The sequence below is a fragment of the Haemaphysalis longicornis genome, unplaced genomic scaffold, assembly GCF_048455015.1.
Source record: "Haemaphysalis longicornis isolate Haplotype H1 unplaced genomic scaffold, Haemaphysalis longicornis Haplotype H1 scaffold_10, whole genome shotgun sequence".
Lineage (NCBI taxonomy): Eukaryota > Metazoa > Arthropoda > Arachnida > Ixodida > Ixodidae > Haemaphysalis > Haemaphysalis longicornis.
Window position 1 is genome coordinate 131,334,684 of NW_027526204.1, and position 23,724 is coordinate 131,358,407.

The 23,724-nt window shown below is 45.7% G+C and overlaps 1 protein-coding gene across 2 annotated transcripts in view; it reads right to left on the reverse strand.

Moving 5' to 3' along the window:
- Positions 1–23,724, reverse strand: part of LOC144159342 (uncharacterized) — a 269,326-nt gene that overhangs the window by 37,593 nt on the left and 208,009 nt on the right. For both annotated transcript variants that reach the window (XM_077690756.1, XM_077690757.1), the window contains exon 3: positions 6,402–6,512. In XM_077690756.1, the coding sequence (XP_077546882.1) occupies positions 6,402–6,512 (111 nt within the window). The remainder of the gene's footprint in view (positions 1–6,401; positions 6,513–23,724) is intronic.

Consider the following 23,724-nt stretch of genomic DNA (forward strand, 5'->3'; position numbering starts at 1 on the left):
AATTCGCGATGGGAAATCGTGCCGGGTTTGCGAAGTTTCGAGGAACCCTCCGACGCACGCATGCGAACGTTTCCAGTTCATCCATCACGTCGTTTTTACGTGGCTCCTGCAAATCGAATTTCTTCCATGACAGGGTAGCCAGAAGAGAGCTGTATCGCTTACTACAGTGACTTTCAAAAAATACCGACGCTGGTAAGGGAGACAAATGAACGGACCAAGTTTGATTTAGGGGCTCTACGTTTGCCAACAGAAGGTAAACAGTTGTTTCTGTGGCTAGAACGGAGACTACATTGTTTGCAATTACACCAACACCGACGCACGTGATGTCTGCGCCGGCACACTGACCTCGTAGGGCTAGTGATTAGTGCCCGCTGGCTGGGACTAGCGTGTGCACTTTAATTGTGAGGGGCGTTGGCGATGAAGTGCTGTACCGTGCTGCATATTTCACGCCTCTTGAACAACCCTGGCCGTGAAAACATACTCACAAAGTACGGGCACTCGGCCCAGAATAAAAGGTGTGTTGTCCTGGTTTTTATCGGTAGTCAGGAGCTCGTGCAAAAAAAAAAAAAAAAAAAAATCTCTGCCGAATGTGGTGAATTGCATGGTTTATTGCGCTGCAGTCCAACCGTGCGCATTTATTTAATTGCATAAAGTCATTCTGTAGCACGCCTGCTTTAGTGTTCATAATTTCCTGGTCGTGTTTATTTGTAGGTGGCTTCGATTCCTAGCATTGGCTCCTTTTTTTGCTATTTTAACTTGCTTTGCAAGAGGCTTAGACAGTCTGCACTTTACACTAAATGTATTAGTTACCCAGGGGGTGAAATTCTCACAAAATTGCACGGCCCCAGAAAAAGTGTACAGGGGGCAGCTAAATAATGTCTGCGATTTAAAAAAAAAGAACAAAGATAGATAATGCTTCGTCAAACTCAACTTACTTTGTGTAAGTTGAGTTCGATGAACATAACTTGTGTTTGATTCCCTTAGTGTAACGTAATTGAAACAATAAATGTGGCACAAAAGATGTAGTTTGATTTGACGTAAGAAGCAACAACAACAAAATATCCAGTTGGTCGCGGCTTTTAGGTTACTAAAATTTTGGTTAGAAACACTGCTATCAAACAAAAAGAAGGCATATTCCTTGTGGGTTTTCATGCATTTTCGGTTACTAGGTTAGCATGGCAGCGCGATTGCAAGCAAACTCGTAAATTGAATTTAGCAATTATTTTAATTTTAACAAACAGGGCAGATCTTCCGGCATTATGGGAAATGAGGTATGTTTATGCTCTCAGTTTTTGATCTCAGTAGGAGTAGAGAGAGAGAGAGAAACAACTTTTATTGAATCGAGCTACTACGACGTCTTCTTAGACGCCGTCGATGGAAGTGGTTCCCTCTTCACGGGACCCATATGCTTCTCTAGCCGCCTGGCCCCTGGAGATCAGAACGAGCTGGTCTTCCAGGGCGGGGCTCGTTAACAAGGTCTCCCATCGCTCGGTAAGGGTGGATGATGAATGGGGTGGGGTAGTGGGAAAGGTGAGAGGTGGGGGGATTGGCTTGTAGAAATCGCATACTCCAATGACGTGTTGGAGCGTGCCTAACTGAATCTTGCAAAAATTGCATTCCTTGTCGTACCTTTCCGGGTACATCTTGTTTTGAAGGTAAGGGTGCGGGAAGGATCCTGCTTGCATCTGCCTGTAAATCGCTTGCTGTTCTCTGCTAAGCGATTTGTGAGGATCGGGGTAACGTCGCCTCTCCGTCCTGTAGTGGTTCGTAATGTCCTTATAACTAATTATGGACTGTGGCTCACCTTCCTCTACCCGGTGTTCCATCTCTCGGGCGAACTGGTGGGCAAGTTCGTTGCCCTCCAGCCCAGAGTGAGCCGGCGTCCATATCAATTCAACTTTTCTTTCGGATATGAACTGATTTCCGGACGCGGGCAGCTTTTGTTCCGTTGATTTCATTTCGACGCAAAGCACCATGGGGTGCGCTACGTCATAAACTTGAACTAATTACCCGCATTATTACCCACCTGAGTTTTTCCTGCAATGATTGACTTCACCAATGGCTACCATCTGAGAGCACTTCGAGGGGAAGCATAAGGTGACACCGAAATGCATTTGTGGAAGCCCTGTTGTAGCTTGATTTCCCCATAGAATTTTTATTTGACTGCTTTGTCAAATTGTAAGCATGGTGCTAATTTCGCGGCAGTTTTTTTACTGGGGCAATCTCCCTACTAAAATAAAGCACAACCATTTATAAATTTCTTAAATACTGGGCTTTTACCCTTTCTTGATGACGTTTACATTACACAAGCATTGTGACTAATCTTTAAATTTGGTTCTTTAATTGTATTCACCTATTGCCAGCCTAGCTGCTGTGACTTTTTTTTTGAACTTGCGTGTGTTGTAATTTACAGAAGGTCCCCTTAGAGCCTTGTGCTCTCGGACCTCTGTCTGTATGGATATAGATACGTAATTCATATAAGGACATAATAAATTTTATTCTTATTCTCAGCGCAACTGCAGAGCCTTAATTTTTTTGTAATGAGCAGTAGAGGAGACGCACCATGCACTGTTCGCAGCCGGCTCAACGACTTCTGTAATGACGCCATACTGCCTTGCAATGGATTTTAAAGCAATCTCAGCCTTCAAAATGTTGGTTCGTTACTTTCTAGGGCTTAGTCGACTTTATATTTGTTCACTCTTTCCATAGGTTAAAGTTGACATAAATCCGCTAAATTTAGCGCTACAGACCTGACAGGGTGACGTCCTAGCCGATGTTAGAAAATTGCGTAGGATGACACTTTGTAAGGGCACTTTGTAAAGAATTCTTGTCGTTGAAAAAAATCAGCTTAAAATGGCCGAAAAATTCAGAACAAGGCCTACGCAGTGTTGACTTTAGGCTGGTAAGGTAATTAAATAGCATTCACTTATGACTTCACTGCCCATTTAAGCTCCGTAACTAAGCTTAATACTTTCCTTTTGATGTCTTCCACTTAAAGCCTTCCCACGAGTGGAGCGAACTGTTTTCTAGTTGTCGCTATACTTGGAAGCTTTTGATTGGGCCTTAGAGGAAATAAAAAAATGAGAGATACTTGTGACGCCGGTGCTCTCATCCAAAGAAGAAAATAGCACAAATGCTGCGCAACTTTTTTCAGGTTTTTTTTTTCCGCCGGCAATCTAATCGTTAATGCTAAAGTTCTTGGGCTTTCATTTTTGCACCGGGAAAACTAATTGCTCCTGCAACTGAGAGATAATGGTGTACACACTAAGGAATTAGTGGATTTATAGGAAGGACCCTAATTATTTACCCGCCGCGGTGGATCAGTGGCTAAGGAGTTGTGCTGCTGAGCACGAGGACGCGGGTTCGATTCCCGGCCGCGGCGGCCGCTTTTCTGATGGTCGCGACAAACAAAAACGCCTGCGTGCACGAGATTTCGGCCTACGTTAAATATCCCCAGGTGGCCAAAATTAATCCGGAGCCCTCCACCACGGCGCGCCTCATCACCTGCGTTGCGTCGGCGCGTTAAACCCTAAAATCAATTAAATCCCCCCCAATTATTACTTGGCATTAAAAAAAAGATCATTAGTCGATACGTTTTGACGGTATTTTGTCGGTATGCTTAACCCCGCTTTTTTACGAAACAACTAATTAATCCGCCTCCGGAGTAGCGGGAACTACATCAACGCCTGTCACCAGTTCTTCGACGTGAAGGGAAGGGCACATTGCTGTCATAATCCCTTCCTCGCATAAAATAATTTATTATGACCGATACTTGTCCTTCCTGGGCTTAAAGGCTCTTGTGCTCCTCGCTATCGAGTAGGGATGACACCGACGACACTTTTCTTCCTAAAATTTTCCCGTGGGCCAGGCCACGCAAAGAGTTCTATGCGTTAAGCCTAATTAATTTTTTTGCCTTTCCCTCACAGTAACAGTTAGGGAGCCGGAAAGAAAATTTGAACGAACTCTGTAGTGGTAATTGTCGAAGGAATATGCTTAAATAAAGGGATAGTGAAGGCAACCAGCAAGTTGGTTTCAAACGAACATATGACCCTCGCCTAGCCATTATAGGGTCGAATCAGTGCCGAAAGATGCCTTCATTTCCTAGAAGTCGCTAATAAAACGCTGACCAAACGTGGCGCAAACATCGACTGCAGCCGTTGTTTGCATCACGATAAACCGGAAGCAAGCGAGGCAGGGGTTATATATAGCGGTGTAGAATCAACTTAGTACAACGCTACCACGTACCGAGCGGTTTGGTCTGTTTCGTTCAAATCATTCGGGCTTTCCCAAACTCCCACATCATTTGTAGCTCCGGACTCATGATGAGTTATTGACGCGTTGTAGAAGAAAAAAAATATTGCCCCTTTAAGGCACCGCGAACGTTGGCGTCGAACCAACCACTCATGCTTCCTCAAAAAGCGCTACCGGCACCCGAAGTATAGACAATTAGCGCCTTCCAGCGGCAGTCAGGAAAGACGTTTTGCACGCCAGATGTTTTAATTACTTCCGGCGCAAGTTTCACAGTATAGCCTGTGGCGGCGACGCCTGTCTTCACGTTTTCGGTACTTTCGACCTTATTTAAAAAAAAAAAAAGCCTTGCGTAATAATGATATATTCGTGTTCTCTATGAGCTAATCAATCAATCTAGAGCAACCTGTACTTCTACTTTAGTGTTCCTTAAAGCCTCTCTTATACATTAACCCTCTTTAAAGTTGGCTTGACTACTACACACATGCGTTACTGGAAGTATATCTTTTAGGTGCCATATAAACTGTCTGACGCCAAAATAGGAAGTCTCAACGGCCTTTTATTAATTGACTCTATAAGACTCACGTAGCCTTACAAAGCGCCATAAACTGAGGGCCTATAAAAATTGTTTCAGGGTTATACCAAACCTATTACTTGGAAGGCATGCTTTAGAGGCAATATATGAGGCCTGATGTAAAAATATAAGGCCTTATATGAAAGTGTATGGTGGCTGCATCTTACCTGTACTCACCTGCGGGACAGGAACTTGGAGGCTCACTAAAGGGGTTAAACTTAAGTTGAGGAGGACTCAGCGGGCAATGGAGCGGAAGATGATAGGTGTAACATTAAGGGACATGGAGAGGGCGAAGTGGGTCAGGGAAGAAACGCGTGTTAAGGACATATTAGTAGAAATTAAGAAGAAGAAATGGACGTGGGCAGGGCATGTAATGCGAAGGCAAGATAACCGTTGGTCATTAAGGGTAACAGAGTGGATCCCTAAAGAAGACAAGCGTGGCAGGGGGCGGCAGAAAGTTAGATGGGCTGATGAGATCAAGAAGTTTTCGGGGATACATTTGTCTCAGTTAGCACAGGACCGTGATAATTGGATATCCTTGGGAGAGGCCTTTGCCCTGCAGTGGGCGTAGATAGGCTGATGATGATGATGATGATGGCGACGATGAAAATATGACGGGCCCTAGGGCGGTGTAATAAATACCTCCATAAACCCCATGGATCCGAATGCAGCACAATACACTGATGCACGTTAAAGTCAACTTCACTGCTACACGTAATCGAATGACGGACCAGACGCTTTCCAGGGGCAATATAAGAAGTCTGATTTCAAATTCAAAGTGTGATGGCCCAAGCGCTTTGTATGAAATACCTGCATAAGTCCCCATTAAATCTATGAAGAGCTGTCACCCTTCAAAGTCGGCTTTGATACTATACAGATATGCAATACTAGAAAGACATTTATAATGGCAGTATTAGCAGTCTGATGTCAAAGTAAAATAATTATAATATTAATATATTGATGGCACGAGTATAATAAGATATAAGAGACGGGCCTGCCGAAGCCGCAATGAGCTTAGATCGCAGTGCCTGGAAGACAGCGACAGAGCCGTCAGTAGCAAGTAATTAGCTTGAAAACAACAGTGAAATAAAAGTTCGAATACATTATAGGATTCGGATTATGCATTAATGTGTCTAAGAATCTTTCTGAGACTACATTCAATTTTAAATTATTGTATGCAGGGGGTTGGGGGGGAGGGGGGAAGTCTGAATTAAACATTACAGGGGCATAGTAGTTACGGGAATTTCGACCGTATCATGTATTACAGCGGCGTGTAACATAAGGATTCTTTGGTCTCAGGCAAGAAACAGGCACATAGGAAATTTTGTAGTGGGTTAACGAAAAATGTTTCAAGACAACAGTTTATAACAGACAATGGTAATCTGCCGATGACAAGGTTTTGAACACATAGGATTTGGAGGAGTCATCATAAGCAACATTCTTATAAATGCCTTACTCATTTCATAAGCAGCACTTTCGTATGAGTCTAAAGTGCAACACATCACGGGTGACAGAGGGACAGACGGTTTTCCTCTGAGTTCTCACGAAAATGTCCAAGCATTTTATAATTTGTTCTCACCAGAGGACACCGCACAAGTCAGCCGTATGGTGTCGCCTTCGGCGTAAGGCCCCGCCGTCGAATTCAGGACCCTACCCCGGGAATCCGTGATCACCGGTGGCGACTGGGGAACTGCAACAGGAAAGCACGAGCAGAAAGCACTGTAATGAGAGATGAACTGCCGTGTTTATTTCAAGTTTATGTTAGTCAGGACCTCTGGGAGTTCTAAGGACCAACCGTCTCCCAATGAAGAGACCGTGGCACGACGGCCCGGACTAGGGCTGTTTAGAGAACACAATTCTCCGCCCCATGACCTGCACTGGATGCATAAAACGAACACGAAGACGGGCACTGCTTGGCTATTCAACACAATTTACACTACGAAACATTGCGAATGTGTTCCCCTGAAGTTACCGTGTGCGTTATCGTCGCAATTAATCATGTCCGCACTAGCAGTTACTCTGTATTAGCTAGTAGGAATAAGGTGAGCTACTAATGCAGGCAATAGCTATGTTGACTTGCGCTAAGTCTGGGTAGCACGGACTGTTGGAACCACCATAGGCTTTCCGGCAGAACGCGTGCATGCTTCTAACAAAGAATTTTCAGTACTCATTAAATCTCTCTCTCTCTCTCTCTCTCTCTCTCTCTCTCTCTCTCTCTCTCTCTCTCTCTCTCTCTCTCTCTCTCTCTCTCTCTCTCTCTCTCTCTCTCTCTCTCTCTCTCTCTCTCTCTCTCTCTCTCTCTCTCTCTCTCTCTCTCTCTCTCTCTCTCACAGTGACAGCCTTCATGCTACGACCCGCCGCGGTGGCTCAGTGGCTAAGGCGTTGTATTGGTGAGCACGAGAACGCGGGTTCGATTCATGGCCGCGGCGGCCTCTTTTCTGATGGAGGCGAAAAACAAAAACGCCCGTGTGTCCGAGATTTCGTCGCACGTTGAAGATTCACAGTTGGCCAAAATTAATCCGGAGCCCTCCACTAGGGTGCGCCTCATTGCCTGCGTTGCGTCGGCACGTTAAGCCCTACAATCAATCAATCAATCAATCAATCAATCAATCAATCAATCAATCAATCAATCAATCAATCAATCAATCAATCAATCAATCAATCAATCAAGATTTCAAGCTACAACATGTGAACTTTAACGCTGTGTCGTGTGTTAATACTTCAAGAAAAGGAAGAGCGCAAGTCCCATGTATGACGAAAGAAAGAACCAATATGACAGTGCATATGAGGTCTTTTTTTGCGTGTTCCTGTTGTTTCATCGATTTTTTTAATTACGCACTGTACCTCACTCGTCCGAATGGTTTTGCTGGTCAGCTGCGTTTAGACGCCTTCCTATGGTTGCTGAGGATAATTCTTCGCGATGCTTGGGTGTTTTACTTGCTTTCATACAGCCATGTAGTGATATCACCGGCAGATCAAACGCGAACTATGCATTCGAGCATTAAATGGACACCCAAGAAAGTTTGTCGAAATGTAGTTTGTGGCGTCATTGCGCAGTTGAGCCCGTGTAATCGATAATGAAACCATGAATTCTAACTCCCGCAAGATGGAACTTCCGCAAAATCTGCACTTTTCTGGAAATGAAAAGCATTACACTGTTCGCAATCTTCAATATTTTTTGTCTATTTTACTCTATTTTTGGTTTTTCAAAATTCTGTCCCGCTAATTGTCTCCATTTACGCTATTATAACAATTAAAGATGGAACTTCCGCGAAATCTGCGTGTTTGTGGTAATACAGGGTGTCGCATAGTCCTGGCTGTGTGGGTACTCGGCTAAGAATGCTACGGATTAAAACGGTGATTACTTCATTAAAGGTTCGCATAATTTTCTTGAAAGTGTGGCAAGAAGAATGCCAAAACCGAATATCACCTGTCGCTTCACAATGGCCATGCAAAGCGAAATTACAGGCAAATTTTCTCCCCTCAAAGCTTCGGTCATCGACGGAATTAACGAAAAGCACGCGTGAAACTTGCACTACGCCGACAACATACAACGAAACGGCAACTCACACAGTAAAAAGATACAGGGACGCGCTAAACATCTTCTTTGACGCCTTACGCAGGTGGCATATAGTAGTCTCAAAAATGAACGCGAGCAAAAGCTGTGGCTTTGTTGTTGATCGAGCCAAAAAAAGGGAACGAGCAAACACTCGGCGCGCTGTGATTTTCAAAAACCACCAGGGCAATGCGAGCAAAAATGCGTTCGGATAAGCGATGTTCTGGTGGAGGCTACGCGGCGCATACCGATGGACACCACCGAATGTTAGATGTCGGCGTTTTGAGAGCTCATCCAATACCACACGCCGCTATCTTGCAAGCTTTTTGCCTGACCACACTCACAATCCATCAATTGCGATAAGGCAAGCTGCTCTCACAGTGAGAGTGTATGAGGGACTTTAGGTGAAAGAGTACGTCGCGGCTTATCGCAGTGAAGATCCACGTGCAACTAAAGGTGCTGCAGCTTAAAAGTTCCGCAAACCTTGTGGAATTCCTCGCCTATAGAGCGAGGCATTATGCGTTGTGCTTAAACTCATGTATATAGTAAGAAGTTTTGCCCACAAGTTGGCCTAGGAAGGTGCAGATGGATTTCAAAATTCAGAACTTTTTTCCCAAGGAGGACAACCAAGCTTACAATTTTTACTGATGCACTCCAGTTGGCTTACTCGAAGCAACTAAGGTGTAGTATGAGGCGTTTGCGCAAACTGGAGGTCATTTGGAAAGAAGGATGATCGCTTTGGAAATCCGGTTAGGAAATTCACCCCATGTGTCGACTATGTGGCGAAACTGAGCGAAATTTGAATAATGGATTGCGAACGAAAAATATTCGCTCTGTTTTTACTTTTTTGTTGTAGAATTACGCCTAACAATTCGCCAAAAAACACCGTTGGCGTGTATCTCAACTTTAAGAATTCTACCGCGAGAAATCAAGTAATGCCTGTGAAATTTTTCCAGCGTAAAAAAAAATTTGGGCTTCAAGTAAGACAGGGATTTCATAAAAACATGGATCGTAGAATAAAAAGGCGTCCAGTACCTTGACGGATTGGCCATTTTTTTCTACGCAGCCATCTTGTGCTAAACCTTGGGACGCATTTGTTGACTTGTTGAGATTAGATGCAACGTGAGGTTAAAACGCGTGTAGTCAGTGAAGGCGTTAAGGAGAAGAAGAGCACATCTCTTTACTACTAGACAACGCCACGGTATGTGCAGAGTGGATAGCCTGATGAGCGAAAAAAAGAATGCCGAGCCAGCAAAAAAAAAAAAAAAGAAAGAAAAATGAATCCCGGGCCGCCTCTACTTAAGTGAAAGTTAAGCCTCTACGGGGGAAGTATGCAGTGTATAAGTGTATTTTTTGGCGCCCTGGCTTTTTGCCCCCAGGAGATGAAACCATGGGGGGTAGAGAGAGAGAGAGAGAGAGAGAGAGAGAGAGAGAGAGAGAGAGAGAGAGAGAGAGAGAGAGAGAGAGAGAGAGAGAGAGAGAGAGAGAGAGAGAGAGAGAGAGAGAGAGAGAGAGAGATTTTTAATGAAGTCCAGCGATATTAAAATGTCTAAGTTGGTACGCCAGTTGATGACACGATGAAGTTGATGACGATGATGTTGAAGAACTTGATGCGCGCGGAGACATTGAATTATTTACGGACATTGGTCTAAAATTGTGTGCTGCAGATACGTGATCAGAGCTTCTGTAGCCCGTAAAGCACGTTTAAGGCATGCCCACGCTCCTAAAACGTCCTTTAGTTGCATGTCCACGGGAACCGGCACTCACAAAGACACTGCGAGGGACGCTCTTTGAGCACTGAATCGAGCACATTCGCAGAGCAGGCGCTGGAGGGTTTCTCGCACATCGCAGTGTGGGCAGAGTGGTGGCGTAGCACGTGTGACCTTAAAGAGGAAGTTGCGCGTGTATGCGACCGTATACACGCGCGTGGCATTCAACCGCACGCCATGTAGAATTGCATCTACCCGCTTGGAGAGTCCTGGTGGCATTTTCGATTTGCAGTTTGGGTCAATGGGAGATAGCGGCGCGTAATGACGTGATACGTCATCCTAGGTTGAACGCTGCATTATCCATGCCACGCTAGATGCAAGGGCAGATGCATCTTTCCTGGAGAATGGTATGGATATTACCGATGCATGATGGTTATGCGCAACGGCACCAGCAATGTGCACCTTCACTATGCCAGTTATTCCACAATGGGCTTGAATCCACTGGCCTGCTATGTGGTGGTGCGCTTGTAGGGCTTCGAGATGTAGGGTGTGCATGTCAGACAGAAGCTGGTCTTTTGGAAATGACGCTACACATTGAAGTGCAGCCCTGAGTCTGTAAAGATAGCCCACTCTCCTGAAGATAGCGCACAGTACGTCGCATGGCTTTGGCCGCCCCATGTAATGGTGCATTAAAGGGACACTGCAGTGAATTTGTCAAGCTCCCGTTCTTGCTTGAAATGCGTAGACTGGCTCAAATTAACACACTTTTCATCGTTTATCCGGTTGATAAGTCGGTAATTATTTTGTAGAGCCCAAAAGAAGAAAAACTACCATGCGCGGTTTGCGGCGGCCACACGAACTAAACGCTGTCAAATCGAGGCTTTGACGGACGCCCGTCTGGTCGGGAATGACACTGAAGTACTTTATTATGTACTTAAACGCTGTCAAGTCGGGAGGAGGTGCACCGTGGTTGGACGATGCCCAAGAGTAGCATTCAATTAAGTTTCGGTTTTGGTTCTGTAAAACAACATGCTTGACACCCGACGTTATCGTTGGATGGGCATTCTCGATATTTCTATAATCATCATACCGCGCATCTGCCATCTTGTCGGCTGTAAAATGCCTAAGATAAGCCTCCCAGGACGGCGTGGAATCGTAGCAATCACTAGCCGAGGCTTACGCAGTGGATGAACGCCCTCCGCTTCACCGCAGACGCTCAAATGCCATGCGATTTTCCCCCATATTTGGAGCTTGTCTCACTCAAGCCTGTATCGTAAAAACCGTGTTCGCACCAGGCCAAGGGTCTGCTGATTCTGGCCTGTGCCCACTGCCCGCAAGCAGTAGGTTCTTTTGGCAACAGCGCGCCAACGAGAACTCGCTAGGGCGTCAGTGTCAGTATGCGCGCGTTCTGCGAACTCGTTCGTGGAGCAGTGAACGTTACGGCGAAAAAATGGTGAACGTAGTATAGAAAACATCGGCCGAAAACGAAAAAAATCAACTTACAAAAAAAAAAAAAAAGGATTGTACCCTCGGAGATTCAAACTTGCAACTTGCAAAATAACATGCCTAGGGCTCCAGACCACTCGGCCACGACCAGCGCTGCCGGTATTGGAAATATGAGGTATATAATGTATAACGCGGTTGTAGTTTTATTTAGTTTTTGCATTTTATGCAGCTTAGGTGATTATTTGTTGTATAGCGCTCGTGCAGTAAGCGTCCCCCAAATTTCCACAATATCTCACGTGGAGCAATGGCATTTCTTATACGAAAAGGCGGTCGCAGGTGCGTGGTCGTGCTGCTGACCGCTGTTCTTGTTCACCAAGCCCAAAAAAGTGCTTCCTGCTCTCTAGTTTTGCGCTGTACGGTAAAATTTTCAGTTGATGTTATTTACTGAGTACCTATATTGACTTCGCTGACTTCTCCCCCCTTCAAGTGGCCTTAGATTTTCCTACTAGCGTACCAGTCAGCGAAGCGCCGAATTTGCGCTTGTGCAGCGCTTGTGTGGAGCGATCTCGACTTGGAGCTTGATACAGTCTACAAACTAACAATCTAAAGAAACGCACATCGTTCAATTCACAAACGTGTTGTGGCTTAGTTTCAATTGAGCGAACGAACTGCGACGACCCGTCGGCGGCCGGCGGACTGAACGCTGCGCCGACTGACTCTGTCGGAAGGTCGGCGAGCCGTGCAGTAGCGCAGTGAAGCCAAGTCATTTCCTCCTGACGTCACATGAAAACGCCACAGAAAATAGGCGAGGATGCAGAGAGGAGGACAGCATTTTCGAATTGATTTTTCTACTAAAAAAATTCGCGTAAACGCGCTCAGAGTGTTCGATACATGTCCTATGGACTCCGGACTACAATTTTTGCTAGTAATCCCGCAATGTTTACAAATCACTTGAGTGTCCCTTTAAGGGGATAATTTTGCAATTCATTACTGCAAACACTTTTTGCTCAGTCATGGCGGCAACGTTTCTCATCAAAGGGAATTGTAGCGAAGAACAAGTGGCCCAACGTTCCAAATAAGGCAAATTTGCATATTAATTTTCTTCATAGTTTCTTAAGCCAACACGCTAAAAGGGAACATGCTCACGATGACAAAACTTACGCGTTCACGCCTTTCGCCGACGCAACAGCCGTGTTCAAAGCATGACACTGCGTTATTAAAGGGAAAGTTTTCTTATTAACGGTACTAAAGGCGGTCTCAAAAAAAAAAAAAAAAAGAACTGTGGTGGATTTTTCTGTCATAGGAATCGGTAAAACATGAAAGTGAAATGTGCAGCGAAACGTGCAGCTGAGCATTATTTGCGGGTCGGCGGCTGTCTTGTGTCTGTGCTTGGCGAGCGACGTCCTGCTGGCGGGTCGCTTCGGCAAAGGCGTACTGGCGTCATTTCCGTGACGGATACGACGTCAGTGAAATCTTGGTGTATTCCGACATAAAACGCTGTCATGATAACAAAAAAAAAAAAGCGAACAACCCTAAGTATAACGTACCCTTTAGTACTAAAGGTTGCTTCCCCACAAGAAGACCCTGTGTGCAGGGGTGCACCCTTTACAGGCCGCTTTCTTCGTTATAACGGCGTCACTTCCGTGACGGATGTGACGTCACCGAATTCTTTGAGTATCCGGGAATAACACACTTTCGTGTTAAAAAAAAGCTAATGAATTTCCCCATAAACGGTCAACCGGAAAGATCTGATAAGATCTCTGGACACTCGGCGCGTGCATGAAATCGGGCTTCCATTGTGCCAAAAGTGTCCCTTTAAAATCGCGAAAAAGGAACGGTTCTAGATAAGACAATACACGCATCGATAACGAAGCAGGAGGGCAACAGTATACCTTTATCTAAAAAACCACAGATCGGTATACGTTTAGATCGTGCGTAGATGCGTTTACTCAGTGCGCGAAAAAACGTCGCATGGGTTCATTCTTCATTTGCGATTTGGATCTTTGAAGGTTTGGTGATCGATCGGACGCACTTTTGACGCAGTCATGATGTGGGAAAGCTTTGGCGCTTTTCTCAACTTTCTTTAGGACGGTATGGTAAAATGTTTTTGTGAAGAAAATCTCGCTAAATAATGAGTATACCAACAAAGTTAGGTGCAATGCGCTCTAATAGAGCCACATAGGTATACAGTTCTAGTGAAAAAAATTCCGGAGGCCATTTGGAATCTTTGCAGGCCTCGCCAAAACTGTCTAGACCACGTAGCAGGTGCTTGCATCTTCAGTGAAACTAAAGAGAGAGAGAGAAAAAAAACATGCCTGTAAAAACGAAACCATTTTGAGTAGTTTTCTGGCACCAAATATTTCGTTCTAACTGGAGGAGGAAGAGGTGGAAAACGTTCATTGCGATCAGATAAGAGCGCGGCGAGTGCAACCCTCAATCCGGGACCCCGGAAGAGCTTGTGCCGTCTTCGCCCTCTGGGCTAGCCGAATCTGCGTAATGTTCCTCGTGTGACTTTGCTGTGGAACGTTTTTCACGACCTAGAAATATCTGATAAGGATCATACGTTTAAACTGCACCTATCAAGGTGCCTGCATACGGAATTGTCCTGCGTCTGTACATGGGTCCATTTATGTGCGTGTGCAACAAGGAGCAAGATTTCATTATAAGGGGACCGGAGGAATTTAGCCGTGTAAGAAGAAATAACGGCACCTATATAAATGTGACGTCTTCTTTATTTTTCAACATAAAATCTTCCTTGATCAAGCCAGACGCAATTAAATAAACAAACAAACAAACATACAAACAAAAAAGAAGGCAGGGAGCTCCCACTAACGCGTAAGACTTGGAGGGAGCGAAGCTGTGCACAACCTTCACGACCATCACGATGGCTTTTAAGCGCCCATTGCAGCCGATTTGCGTCTTCTTCGCTGCCGCAACGACCTTTACTCCATCACTGTTGCTATAAGTTAGAACTCCCTTAGAGTTTTTCTCGTTCCGAGCAAGTGTTGTTGCCACGATTACGGCGAACGCTGGAGGTTTTTTTTGCCAATCTTGGCTAATCTCTCTAAACGGGTATGCCTGGCTTGAAAAAAGTGCGCCGGGGACGCTGGGTGGTCGTCGCTAGGCACGCACACACGAACGCTTGGAATTTTCTTGTTTTTTTTTAACTGCCGGTTGGTCACCGTGAAGCACGCGATCATGTGCTCGGCATTTTCTTGGTGTTTTTAACTGGGGATACGAAAAATAATGATTTGATAAACAGCTTCGCTTTTAATGAAACTGCGAAAGACTACAGCTGGTATAGTACTCTGAGAGCTCTCAACTTCGATCGGTACTGGCATCCAAGTATTCATTGAGCACGTCAAAATGCACAAATGCAATTGGAAAGGGCATTCTTTTGAAGTACTTGAATGCTCACAAAACGATGAATATTCAAGAAGTTTTATAGGATTTGGTCACAGTCACCCCACAAGGGCTCGGGACCAGAGCGCAATAAACAAGCATGTTTTATTTCAAACGCTGACAAGACACAGAGTGTTTAAGGTTGTAAGAACGTATGCATATAACCTTTCCCTCTCTCTATAGCCCTCCTGTCGTCGTGAGAGGATGAAACATTTGCTCTCGGGGGAGCCGTCCCACTCCGGAAGTTTCGCTCTGGAAACGTTTCACCCGTAATTTATCGCGTTAATACCTGAGCAGAAGCGTACCCTGGAAAGCTGTTTTCCTCCAGGTGTTTTTTTTTTTTTCTGTGATGGAAATAAAAACGGTGGGCTGCGGGGCTTAACGTTGCGTTGGCGGCAACCGCAATGCGGTCACGAAGCCTTAATTCCGTTTTTAGGAAGGAGTACCGGGCGCAGGGACATAGGGCCGTAATGGCTGAACATCACTTCAAAAGATGCGCCAACGTAATGCTTTCTGGTCTACTTTACGTCTCCCCGCCCCCTATTTTTCTCTCTGGCGCGCGCGCCGTTTATTCTCACCGCTTTCACGCAAACGCACATTCATTATTTATTGTTTGTTTCTGACTGTGCTTACTTTTTTTTTCACTGAAAATTTAGGAAGGCTGGCAATATGATTTCCGCCAACCTGGTTGAGAAATAGTTTATCTGAGGCGTTTGGTTTTCGGCTTCTTGGGGTTATCAATCAGCGAGTTGTTGCGGTGTGACTTAAGACCCAAAGTTCTTTTGTAGGTGGCCTTGTGCCGCTTACTTATCATCTATTGCGTCTTGCCTATTGCGCCCCTCAAATGAACTGTCATCACAGTTTTGTTTTATAACATTTGTTTTTAAAGTTTCCTTCAATAATTTTTCTAATATTTTTAGAAATCTCAAATTCTTTTAAACAAACGTGTCCAGCCTTCGATTAGGCGGCCCAAAGTACTCCAGGTAGGCATTACTGTTCGAAGCCCATAAAATAATTCAAACTTGCTTAGAAGGTTTTCTCCCTGTGTTTTTCGGTCTTGGCACTGGCTTCGGGCTTGAGTGACGTCACTTAAGTCATAGCGTGACTATTGGGTGGCTTCATGTCAGTTGCGGAAATAAACCCGTTCATGTCGAAAGCTTGTGCCGTTGCTCAAGTGCCATTCATGTCGAGGCCTGTTCTCGGGTTGGAGCTTGCGCACTAATTACTCGCCGCTTTTGTTGTATTCTTTATGTTTCATTTATCTCACTTGCTTTTTTAACAAGCTTCCCTTTAGGGCCACTAATTTTTCGCTAACAAAATGAAAGGCGATAATTTGCGTCTATTAATGTCCCTACCTAAAACTGTATTGTGATTTGGTGTGCCTGATATATTGTCACGACCATTACCATTATTATTTTAATTTGATGCGCTGTCTCATACTACGATATTTTAGAATTTTGATTATTGTTATTGTCCTTTTAGCTCACACACATACTTACTGTCTGCTAGGAGTGTGCGCCGTAGTGGTGGACTGGTAATATCTTACGTGCCGTGGCCTGCATAGACGTGCGCAAAACGTGTGCTTACATCATTGCTTCTAGAATTATTTAGGACAGGAATGAAAGCAATCAAGGTCATAGGGCAACCATGTTACAACAACCATAGCATTAACGAAAGATTGGTTGATCGGTCCTTAAGGATACGTTAACATCGCCTCAAGAACTTGAGGATTGGCACGACTTCAGTGGCGGATTTGAGAATGGGCGGTAAAGGCAGCGCCCCCCCCCCCCCCTCCTCCTCCTCAACTAGGCGACCTAAAATGATCTAAGACGTTACCATGTTGTTGTACGCCCCATAGGCGTATTTGTTGTCACTCGGCGCGTACATAAACGCGATTGAATATAATTGCTATTATTTGACTATTATAACTATAGCAGGACAAAGATTATTATTATCGTCTACTGTTATGTCATTATTACCATACTCACTAAAAAACTACCCCCTCCCCCTAAAGCGCCCCCACAAATCGGCCCTTGCATGACAGCCACACTTTACCTGAGTCAGAGACCCTCAACTTGATGTGTCTTGCACGACGCTTACTAGCCAAATCAGCGAACCATGCGAACAGTGTTTTGCATTCTTCCTCTGTGTCAGCGGTCACAATTGCTCACTTAGCGGCGATGCTGGCTTGCACTGGCTTGCACTGGCTTCCACTGGCTTGCTCCCTCCTTTTGTTGGCATGTGGAACAGGAGCTTATCGCCATCCAGCTCTTTATGGGGACTGTGGGATGCCGTTCTGCTCTTTGCTAACAAGAAAAGCCAGGCGGCGGAATTATCATTTTGCTTCTTTATTGAGGGCGGAAGAGTTGAACTAAAAGTAAAATAGAAGTAGAAAAGAAAGTGGAAGTTCCAAACGCATTCGTAAGTAGAGGAACTCATCCCGATTTTCGGAAAGTGCCTCGGTAATTTTCTTCACATAAAAAAAAATGACGCAGAGTTGTCCACTCGATCAAGAATATGGAGAAAGAATGCTCCCTCCAGTCCCGGGATTGGTTTAGCGGGGCTGTTTTTATTCATTGTCTTAAAACGGCTGTCCGGAAACGGGGCTTCATCATTTGCTTACTTAAGCTGCCGTATAGGCCTCATAATAGTCTTTTCTTGCGTGCAGAATTCGCTCGAGACGGGAAAGCGTTATTAAATTAGCCGCGACAAGGGGCACGAGAGCTGCAAACAAGGTACGTATTAGGGATACATTTTTTACAAAGCTTACGCGAAATGCGCATGCGTCAGCCACCCAATCAGTCTGCTGTTTCAACTAGCACGCTTTTAGCCACTATGAAAGCTAGAATAAAGAGCCCGTGTTTCGTCGCTTTGCTTCTCTTTTCAGGCATCTCAAGGAGAGCCAGCCGGACGTATGGACTCCTAAATTTGATTACCGAAATACCCTCGCTTCGCCCTTCTACCTGCCCTAATTGTGGGCTCAAAATCTCCGCTCTTTATTCAGTTATGTCCAACCGAAATGACAACTTTTTAAGTGATCTTTGTCTCTAGAGACCGCCGCATATGTACCACGTGGTGGGCCCTCGCCACATTGCGGAGGTGCTGTTTAGGATCCTTACCGGCACTCCAGAGCCCAATCTCTCTCCCACGCCATTGTTCCGTGTTAACTGTTTTTTTTTAATATTTCTATGACATGGAGTTAGCGCGCCGTACTTCAGGACTGAGAAGATTGAGTGCGCTTCGCTGGCCCGTCGCCGCGACCCATTTTTCAAAGATCAGGCTCGCGAGGGTGTCTTCCTTTAAGCAGGATGCCTTTCCTATTTTATCCTGTGGGGCCAACCTAGGACGGGAAGTTTTTGTCTTTTTTATTTGTTTGCCATCTGCGTGTCACCTGCATGACATTGATAAAGCCACGTTTAAAGTTTCGTATCGAATACACGAAACCGATCCCGAAATTTTGCCTGAAGCTACTTCAACATTTCTGAAATACTTTTCAACTAGGAACGGTGAATGCAGGCGCTAGTGAATACAATTAGGGACTGCGTTGCTACTGAGGCGTTGCCAGAAATGTGCAATCTTGGCAATAATGATCATTGCTCGTAAGACAACATTATGGTTATTACGTAGCTTTCCTTTAACAGGTAACGTTGTTCCTCAGGGTTAAATTCGTATTCGCCTGACATATATCTGTGTTTTAATGCCCGAGGTCGAAGCTATTACTAGCCGACATAGTCACGGGTAGGAATAAGCCGGGTATATTGATTGCAGCTGTGTTTTCGATTGTAGGGTTTACCGCGCCAAGCTTCACTTGCACTATGAGGCTTGCCGTATTGTAGGGGTCTGGATAAATCTTGACCTCCCAGTGATCTCTACGTGCGCCGAAATCTCGACACAACGGCGTTTTCGCTTTTCTCCTCCATAAAAAAAGCTGTCACCGTGGCCGGGATCAAATCCGCATGCTCGGGCTCAGCAGCACAGCGCTTTATTCACAGAGCCACAGTGGCGGCTGTGTTTTCCGTGACCATTTTTTTTGCAAAATAACTGTGAGTGAATGAACGAAGGTTTTCATTCTCGCGAACTTGGGACAAGAGGTGAAGCATAGCTGGAAATGAGGTGGCAAACAACCAGCCTGCGGCATTCTTCAGCTGGGCGTGCATTGGAGGCAAATTAGTACACTGTGGTAGTAGCATAAGCGTTTATTGGCCACAAAGGGGTAAGGGTGCGGGGAGGGGAGGATCTTCTGCGTTGGTCTTGAAGGAATCATCCAGGGTGGTTGGCGTCTCTGGTCCGGGATGCCGTGGCCTGTCGCAGCACGAACGGCCCGAATCACCAGGCCACGCTGGTTCTCCAAGTTCGCGCTGGTCAGCACGGCCTCCCACTGCTCCCGTGATGACGCCAGGGTCTCCGGCAGTTCCTTGACGCCCTTACACTGCCACACCATGTGGTGTAGGGTGTTGGGCGTTCCGCTGCAGAACTGGCATTTGTAGCGGTATAATGTGGGGCACATCATATGCAATGTGTTGCATGTGGGAATGAATTTGTCTGAAGTCTTCGTAGTTTTGATGATTCTTCTTTGGTGAGGTTTGGATGCGGAGGCTGGGTATTGCCTTCTTGTAAGCCTGTGGTGTTCTACAATGTCTCTACTTCATTCGGCAATGTGATGGCTCTGTGACATCCCGGGGCAGAGATGTGTTCCCGACAAGGCAACTACCCGGAGTTAGAGTTTCGGGCTGTGACGTCGACCGCTACGTTACCCTCTCCGCTGTCCACACAATGTAGATTTATGATGGGTTTCGGCCTGCTTGGAATTTCTTGAATAATATTTGAAGCGCCTTATTAGAAGTTCGTCCTTTTTGGTAATTCCGGCATGCTGCATCCGAGTTTGTGAGCACTGTGATATGCTTTTGTGTTTCCGGAGCTGTGGTGATGGCAAGCGCAACCGCTGCCTCCTACGCCGAGTCCTTGTCTCTCGTCTTGATAGTTGCCGATGGAAAACAAAACACCCAGATGGACGGCCAAGGCTGCTTACGTGTGTGAATGCGACAGCATTTCGCGGGTGCCGCTGAGTAGACGTTGTGGGATCCATTAGACACACTCACACGCGCGCTGTAAGCATGTCTAGAAGGCGGGGGACAACTTGCTTTCTTTTGATGCCAGCACTTCCTCCCTAGAATCAGCGCTTTCCGTGGCTGGGTGCACCTGTTCTGTGCTCGTGCCGTCACGCGCAGTTGTCATCTGAAGACCTCCCCCCTCTCTCCCTCCTTTTTTCGTTCCTTAGTAGTAGTAGTAGTAAGTATTGCTGAATGAGGCGGACTTAGCCTTGCATAGCTGCCGGCAATTGCTCCACCTAATCGTCCCCAATACAATATCAGAGACTCTCAAAGTCATCACACCTCACTTCGTTCGTTGCTTCATTGTTCGTTCGTTCTTTTTTCTTTTGTCCTTCCTTCCTTCCTTCCTTCCTTCCTTCCTTCCTTCCTTCCTTCCTTCCTTCCTTCCTTCCTTCCTCCTTCTTGTGCTTCTTTCATCCTTTCTTTGCTTCCATCGTTCTTTCCTTCTTTCTTTTCTTCTTTCTTTCTTCCTTCCTTTATTCCTTCCTTTCCTTTTTTTTCTGTGTTTTGTCTCTAAATCCTTCTGCCTTTTTTCAAATCATTTTACCTTGCAGCAGGCAAGCAATTCTTGGACTTTTTGCGGCTAGTTATTTGAGACGTAACATTCTCATCTTGTCTTAAATGAAGCACAGAAAAACAAAATCGAACCGCCGACAATTAAAGGGGACCACGTACCAAGCGCGTCTGTTCCCAGCACCAGAATTATAATTTCGGGATTAGTTCGCCCCTTTCTAAGTTAAGCATGCAAGACGGAATAGGACAGAAATTCCAGCCCTCAATTACGTCTCAAGCATATCCACCTTTTAAAAGCTTTGATTTCCTTTTTTCTAGCGGAAGCCTGTTTTCGCTGTGCCGCTGGAAATGCTTCTTCCATTTGAGAGAGTACCGGCCTATTTCGGGGGAGGATTCGTTGTTATAGTAAGACACTCAACCCTCTGCGCCGAGGGATTAAAAGAAAACTTGGCCATTAATTAATACCCGGTAGTCTGTGAAAAAATTATCGTCTTTGCAGATACGACTTAAAGCGAGATACGATGACGAAGTTTCATTACTATCTCTCGACCATGCCGATGAATATATTTTGCGTCGGAATGAATCCACCGGGGTCTTAGAAAGTGACGCAGTTGTAAGGCGTTTCCTCGTAGCAGTCACGCAAGTGTTCTTTTCGCTGTTTTACGATGTGCAGTATGACGCTGGCAGTAAGACAAGAGATGCCACATGTCCTCTTACATAGACCGCATCAAGAAAACAGCAAAGCCAGCAAAGCGGCAGCGGCGACGACGGCGATGACGACGACGACGACGACGACACCACCACCACCACCCACCACCACCACCACAACAACAAGAACAAGAACAACAACAACAACAACAACAACAACAACTGCAAAAACAACAACAACAAATCGCTGGGAGGGATTGCAACCTTTAGGCGTATTCGGTAGAGGACACCCTCAGTTTGTTTGGTGACGCCCCGGGGAAACCAGAAATTACACTGGGGGCATATCTCACGCAAAATGAAGGGTCTCCTTAGAGGGCCCTTCCAAGGTGACAGCTGCATTCTCAACTCCAGTTCAGAATTAGCCGCAATCCAGTTTTACCTGGAGTATGGAATTCCAACACGGCGGCGCCTGCAATAGCTTTACACGATATAGTAGTAGGGAAAAACAAAAGAACTGACTCAGAATCTCAAAGAACAAAAAACGGCGGGTAAAGGCCAGGAGCGGCGAAGCGCAATGGACAAACGCTTCTCGCTCAGGTTATATTAATACCCTGTGTTGAATGCGATTCGCGCGAGGTAATAAACTGAAAGATTTCAAACGCGTCAACAATAAGAGAAATATTAGTGAGAATAGCAAGCGTTGATCCCCAAGCGTAATTAATATGTACATGTTTAACAGACGAGAAAAGCGCATTAGTTGCTGATGACAACAACGGCAAATTAAAAATGCTCGCTACAGCTAAGCGTCTTAAAGTTATCGTTTACACTCGGTACATAACTGCCTTCAGCAGCAAAGCTATGACAACGCTGCAACTGCTGTAAAACACGACTGCATTTCCCAGTCCCGATTGTGTACCAGCGGTATCTTAAAGAATTCATGACTAAGCAAACCGAATTTGGTTTCGAATATGCCGGAAAATATTGTATGTTTCCCTTTTCTGACACTCACACAGGTGACCGCTTTCGCACACGATATGTACAGCGCTTAACACATGTGGCGAACACTAAGAATATGCCCCGTTTGCGTTAATTTGTGCGGAAACGAACGAGTCGTCCGATCACCGAGCCACTTGCCTCAACTGTGCGACGAGTTGATTGTTCTTTGCGAGAAAAAAAACCACGGGAATAAAACTGCGAGACCCTACCGTTAGCAAAGCGCAAAGTGCAAAGCGCAAATTGCGGTCACGTTCGCTTGCACGGATAAAATTCGGACACCAGTTGCAATGAATCTGTCGCGTTGTGCGAAGTATACTGCACGCTGCGTGCTTGAATATGTATTTTCTACTAAAACTTCCGTCTAATACGGCAAACAAGAATTGAGTAATGAGCTGGAGCGGCGTTACGGGGGAGCACTGGTCCGTGTACAGGAGTTGCAGGTTGAGTACGAGGCACAACCTTCAAAACCTTTTCAGGCCTTCGAGAGGGAGCGCGCTTCTAAAAAAAAAAAAAAAAAAAAAAACATTACCGAGGATGAACACGATGGTGTTCTTGCCTCCGGGACTGGGGAAGTAGCTTCCGCCTTCTCCGAATGCTTTTTCCGACTTTTCAGCGACGACAAACAGCCCGAACTCGTCCCGGAGGAAATACTGCAGCATATCCCGAAAGTGTCGGAGGATATTAGGGAGGCAATAAACTTCCCATAATATCCTCTGAGGCAGAACAGACAATTAAAAAGCTGCAAAAAACCAAGGACAGGGTGAAATTGTCGCAGGGTTCTAATTAAGTTTCCGCGAAAAACTTAGCCTCTTCCTAGCTGGCGTCTTGAAGGTATGCGGAAAAAGGAACTGCTGCCAGCGTCCATGCGGGGCAGTCATCTGGTCCTTATAAAAAAACCGTTAGCAGGATCTACCTCAGATGTTAATGACTTCCGCCCAGTTGCCCTACTATCTGCTGACTACAAAATACTCGCAAAGATCCTGGCTAAGCGGCTCGAGTTGGCTCTCGGAGGCGTGGTAGGAAACCATCAGACATATGGTTTCAAAGGCCGCTCTATCATCAACAACTTACATCGGATGAGGAGCGCCTGCGAGGCGGCAGAGCTAGGCACCCCATTGGAAGTGCTCCAACTGGACTTAAGGAAAGCTTCCGACCAAGTAAACCGCCCCCATCTGCTAGCGCTTCCACGTCACTGTGGGATTGCGGACATTATGCTAGAATGGATGGAAACTTGTCACAAAGACATTACTACCAGTATGGTCTTAAATGGTGTTCCCATCTCCGCTCGCAGATCGGTGCGTCAGGGATGGCCGATGTCACCAATGCTTTTCGCCCTGTACCTCGAGCCACTCTGCGTGATGATCACCGCGTCAGGCGCAATCAAAGGCCTTGTTCTAGCGGATTAGGAATTGCAAGTCCTGGCATATGCGGATGATGTGGCCTTTTTTTGTAGCGTAAGCTACATTGGCCGAGGTTGAGCAGTTTCGCGTGTGCCGTGAAGGGCCGATGTGCGCAAGCGCG